At 49.5% G+C, this 5,052-nt stretch overlaps 1 protein-coding gene across 1 annotated transcript; it reads left to right on the plus strand.

Annotated features, from left to right (window-relative positions):
- Positions 1-1,289: 1,289 nt before the first annotated feature.
- On the plus strand, positions 1,290-3,731 carry Bhlhe22 (basic helix-loop-helix family member e22). Its single transcript, XM_051139740.1, has one exon. The coding sequence runs from the start codon at positions 2,119-2,121 to the stop codon at positions 3,217-3,219; it is 1,101 nt and encodes a 366-aa protein (XP_050995697.1). The 5' UTR covers positions 1,290-2,118; the 3' UTR covers positions 3,220-3,731.
- The last annotated feature ends 1,321 nt before the right edge of the window (positions 3,732-5,052 follow it).

Raw genomic sequence — 5,052 nt, forward strand, 5'->3', positions numbered from 1 at the left:
GTCTGCCGCCTGGTTCTCAGTGTTTGGGTTCCTACGCAGCTGAAGGAGCGCTAGGAACGGAGGACCTGGCAGCGGGGGTTTCTCTCCCTCAGCAGTTGCAACTCAGGCAGCCACTCTGCAAAGGTAGACCTAAGCTTCTCTTCAATCCTTTCCAGGTGACAATGCAGACATCCGGGTGTCGCCCCCCAGGCTTCCCTTCCTGTGTGAAATAAGATGCCCAACTGTTTTGATATTGCCATTCAAACACAGGTTCTGCCGGTGAACCTCATTTGTGAATCTATTACAGAGATTAATAGATTATTTCTCCCTTTTCAACTAATTCTCAGTGGGGAAATTTAACCATATGGTAAGGAGAGAATTAGAATTTCATCACATTAGAGCAAAATATAATGAAAAGCGTCCAACACCTGGGGCCAACTCTGAAAGCCACATTAAAAGGTTTTTAATAAAACCAGGAGAAACTCCAAACTGCACAGCCTTCGGTAATTCTGCCACATAGGGAGACTTATTGGAGATGTTGGGGGAGATTGTTTTTACTTATAAGGATGAAAACTAGACACTAAATACCATGTGCTTCCAGAGACTGAACTCAGAAGCCATAGGACCGCGTGTACTATCTCCATAAGAGAAGCACTTGTTTTCATAATTCTGCCTTAAACTAACCCTCCAGAAAGAGCCCAGATGGATCCAGATGTCCCCAAAGGGCTTAGGAGCAGAGGCGGTTGCGTTTGCGGCTAAATAATTATGCACGAATGCCCCCACTTGGTGTATGAGAGGATTTGACTGACTCTCGAAGTTCACTCTTGCGAAGCAACTGGATTTAAATCTTGAGGAAAGTTTGAAACTAGTTTTTTTTTCCCCTTCTGTCCACGAAGCAGCGCGTTCCGTCATCACCACCTTAAAAGCGTGGAGGGCTCTGCAAAAGCCTCATGCATCGCACCCCCTAAGGATTTTAAATCAAACTGGCTATGTAAGCAACTTGAGCGTCACTTTGGTGCTTTAAATTTTTATTTTGTGTTTTTCTCATCTGTATAAGAAATGGGCAGTGGAAGGGTGTGTGGGGGGGGGGATGTCGACAGGGGAAGGAAATCTGGGTTCGCTCTCGTTTTGCTGACCTACTAGCTGAAAATCTAGGGTAAATTCGAGGTATGCCAGCAGGGACCTCCCCTCCCCCAGCTCCCATCTCCAAACGCAGACTTGTTATAAACAGGGTAGAATGTAATTCTCTCATGTGAGGTAACTACGTAAACTGAAACAGTAGTGGCAGTACACGGTAGTGGGGGTGGGTGGGTGCGCAGTGGGGGAGGGAGGGGGATGTCTGCTTTCCACCGGACTCCCAGCCTTTACTGCTGATCCACAATTTGCTGAGGAGCAAAGAACATCCTCGGCTCTAAGTAGGGCTTTTAGTGTGCTCATTGATGAGTGAAAGTCGCCACACATGTCAAGCTAAAGGCAGTTGTTGGGTTACTAACAGGACCCAGCGCCTTGCAAACATATGCGCTAAGCTGTGTATACAGATGGCAGGCAGAATAATGGAGCAGGCGCCTTTTATAAAGCTCTGGCTGCTCCCTGTCTTCAGACCTGGGAAATGAAACTATTCAGACTCATGGCCAGATAGCGCCTGCGATTGTTTGTTACCGTTTTAATCCTATTAATTAAAACGTTAACCTGATTGGGTAGAAAGCGCTGTCCCAACAGGCGAGTCTTCTTCATAATAACCTACTCAGAGATAATGATGTAAAAGACTCCCCCGTCTGTGGCGGCGGCTGGTTGATGGGTCCGGAAATCTCTTGAAGGTGAATCCAAGCAAGATAAACGGTGCAGAGAGGAGGCGCGGGGCTGGACTCAGAGCGGCGGCAGCTCCACTCCCTCCGCGACCATCCTCCCATCATGAGGGGCCGCGGCCCATGGTGAGCCCTAGCAGCCAGCACCGTCGGCTGGAGACGAAGAAAAAGAAGAAGAGGAGGCGGCGAGCGCGGGGGAAGGCGAAAAAGAAAAAGAAAGAAGGGGACAGGGCCGCGGGCAGCGCGGGGACCGACGCGCGCGGGAGCTCCGGAGCCCGACTGGCGTGCGTCTGTGCGGCCGCCTGACTCCCGGGGTGCGCGGCGGGCCGGGGCGATGGAGCGCGGGTTGCACCTAGGCGCGGCGGCGGCAGCGAGCGATGAAGACCTCTTCCTGCACAAGAGTCTGGGCGCCTCGACCGCCAAGCGCCTGGAGGCGGCTTTCCGCTCCACGCCCCCAGGCATGGACCTGTCCTTGGCGCCGCCGACTCGAGAACGCCCGGCGTCCTCCTCGTCGCCCCTCGGCTGCTTCGAGCCAGCTGACCCCGAAGGGGCCGGGCTGCTGCTGCCGCCGCCTGGAGGAGGTAGTGGCGCGGGCGGAGGCGGCGGGGTGAGTGTCCCCGGGCTGCTAGTGGGCTCAGCGGGCGTCGGGGGCGACCCGAACCTAAGCAGCTTGCCGGCAGGGGCTGCCCTGTGCCTCAAGTACGGCGAGGGCGCGGGCCGCAGCTCGGTGGCGGAGAGCAGCGGCGGTGAGCAGAGCCCCGACGACGACAGCGACGGCCGCTGCGAGCTGGTGCTCCGAGCCGGGGGCGCCGACCCGCGGGCATCCCCGGGAGCAGGGGGTGGCGGTGCCAAGGTGGTCGAGGGCTGTTCCAACGCCCACCTGCACGGAGGCTCCGGCCTACCCCCCGGGGGTTCTACGGGAGGCTGCGGCCCTGGAAACGGGGGCAGTGGTGGAGGTGGTGGTGGTGGTGGCGGCGGCGGCGGCAGCAGCAAGAAATCCAAAGAGCAGAAGGCGCTGCGCCTCAACATTAACGCCCGGGAGCGCCGGAGGATGCACGACCTGAACGACGCTCTGGACGAGCTGCGCGCGGTCATCCCTTATGCGCACAGCCCCTCGGTGAGGAAGCTCTCCAAGATTGCCACGCTGCTCCTCGCCAAGAACTACATCCTCATGCAGGCTCAGGCCCTGGAGGAGATGCGGCGCCTAGTCGCCTACCTCAACCAAGGCCAGGCCATCTCGGCCGCCTCTCTGCCCAGTTCGGCGGCCGCTGCAGCGGCGGCCGCTGCCCTGCACCCAGCGCTCGGCGCCTACGAACAGGCAGCCAGCTACCCATTCAGCGCTGGCCTGCCGCCGGCCGCCTCCTGCCCTGAGAAGTGCGCTCTGTTCAACAGCGTCTCGTCCAGCCTCTGCAAACAGTGCACGGAGAAGCCTTAAACACTCCCTCCCTCCCACGAAAACCTCTAGACCTACCCCAAAGCTAAAGGAAAGCAGACGCTGCTCTCCTCATCCCCTTTATTTGGTCCTATTCCTAGTTGCCAAACACTTGCAGGACAAACAAAGCAGTGGCTGGAACTGAGAAGTATCATGAGACAAACAGGACTTTCAGCCTAGGCAGGCCCGGAATCTCGGGTTTTGGAGTGGGGAGGGAGGGAAGAGGGAGATTGAGTTCGGATAGAGTGTGGTTGCCTCCCCCCCCCCCTCCACCGCGACTCCCCCAGAAAAGTGGCAACTTTGGTGGCAGCCTAGACCTGGAGAAAGTAGTCTTCTTTGAAGGTGAAAAAGAAGCTAAAATGTAGTGCTTGATTATTAGACGTGAAAAGTACCGAATGGCAAAAATACTAATCCTACTAATAGCTGGGGATTTACCAAGTGCTGTTGGGGGTTGAGTCCGAGTCTGAGAGGCTTGGGGACAGAATATTCCTTCAGACAAATCAGAAAGGGCACTCGAAAATATTGGTTCTAAGCCAGGAGAAAAACTTGAAATGCAGACTTATTTAAGTGGAGTGGAAAGCAAAGAGAGAGAGAGAGAGAGACGAGTTGCTATGAAAGACTTGTATTTTTTATTTGTCTCTGAACTTAAAATCCCGTGAAAATGCTCAAAGTTATGGCGAGAGTGATATACAAAGCAGGCTGTGACTGAAAGAATTGCATTTAAAGTATTTATGTGCACCTTGTTACTTTCTACTCTGCAATGATGTATTAGCAATTCATTGGTATTTATTTCTTACTCTTCAATGATCCACATCAACAGTATTTATTATGTGTTAAGGTCTTGGGTCTTATGTGCAGATTTTTTAATGCTTCTAAAATTCTGTTTTATATATTAAATTACACTGTGTGCCAAGTGTTTAAAGGTTTATTTGCCAATAAGTATGAAGAGAAATGCTGATGTATCTGAGCTGCTTAGGTTTGGAAAGGTCACCTGGATATTTTCAGTTGCATCGCCCCTGTATTTAAATTGAGCTTTAATAAATTGCTTCAGTCCAAAAATTACAGGAAAGGTGTATTCTTAATTGATGAATGAATTGATCTCTTTTTCAAAAGGGGACCTATTTACATTCCAAAAGGGAGAAACATCACAGCAATAGATCTTATGAGTAAGAACATGCTAGGCAAATATATTTTCCAGGTTGTGCTGTGTATTTTAAAGGGTCTTATTTAATTGTTTTTTAATATAGATGTACATATATAAGTTATTCTAACTGTGATGACTTATTAAGTTAAAAGACTGGTTTGTGTGAATTTTTGTTATTTTTCTAAAAAAAAAAAGTAAAATTTAAAATAAATGAAATATAGCTAAGGAAGAGCAAGAAGCTATTTACCCAAAGTGAGCTTTCAGTTTTAGTTTGCATGGCTATCTGCCTGCCTTTCCTCTATGAAAATCCAGAAAACCTCTTTTTAAAATGGAGTCTTGCTATTTTCCACTCCTTACAGATAATACAAATTCAGTTTGTTGGGTTGGATGGTAATTTCAGAGCTGTGATGGATCTATTGGTGGGTTTGGATGTGTAAAGAAATATATATATATATATATATATATATATATATATATATATATATATATATATATATATATATGTATATATATATATACACACACACACTCGATGAGACTATGACAGTTATGTACGACCATTTGTATGTCTATCTATGTCAGAAAGAATCTTTATTAAAATATTTTGATCAAACATTTTATTATGCTGTGCTTTGTAGAAGGAGCAGCCATTCTCTTCTGTGTTATTCTTGCCTGAAAAGTAACAAAAAAAA

The sequence above is a fragment of the Acomys russatus genome, chromosome 31, assembly GCF_903995435.1.
Source record: "Acomys russatus chromosome 31, mAcoRus1.1, whole genome shotgun sequence".
NCBI classification, from domain to species: domain Eukaryota; kingdom Metazoa; phylum Chordata; class Mammalia; order Rodentia; family Muridae; genus Acomys; species Acomys russatus.

What these genes read in the sequence shown, in the direction of transcription:
- Bhlhe22 (XM_051139740.1), top strand. Translation starts at nt 2,119, where the DNA reads ATGGAGCGCGGGTTGCACCTAGGCGCGGCGGCGGCAGCGAGCGATGAA.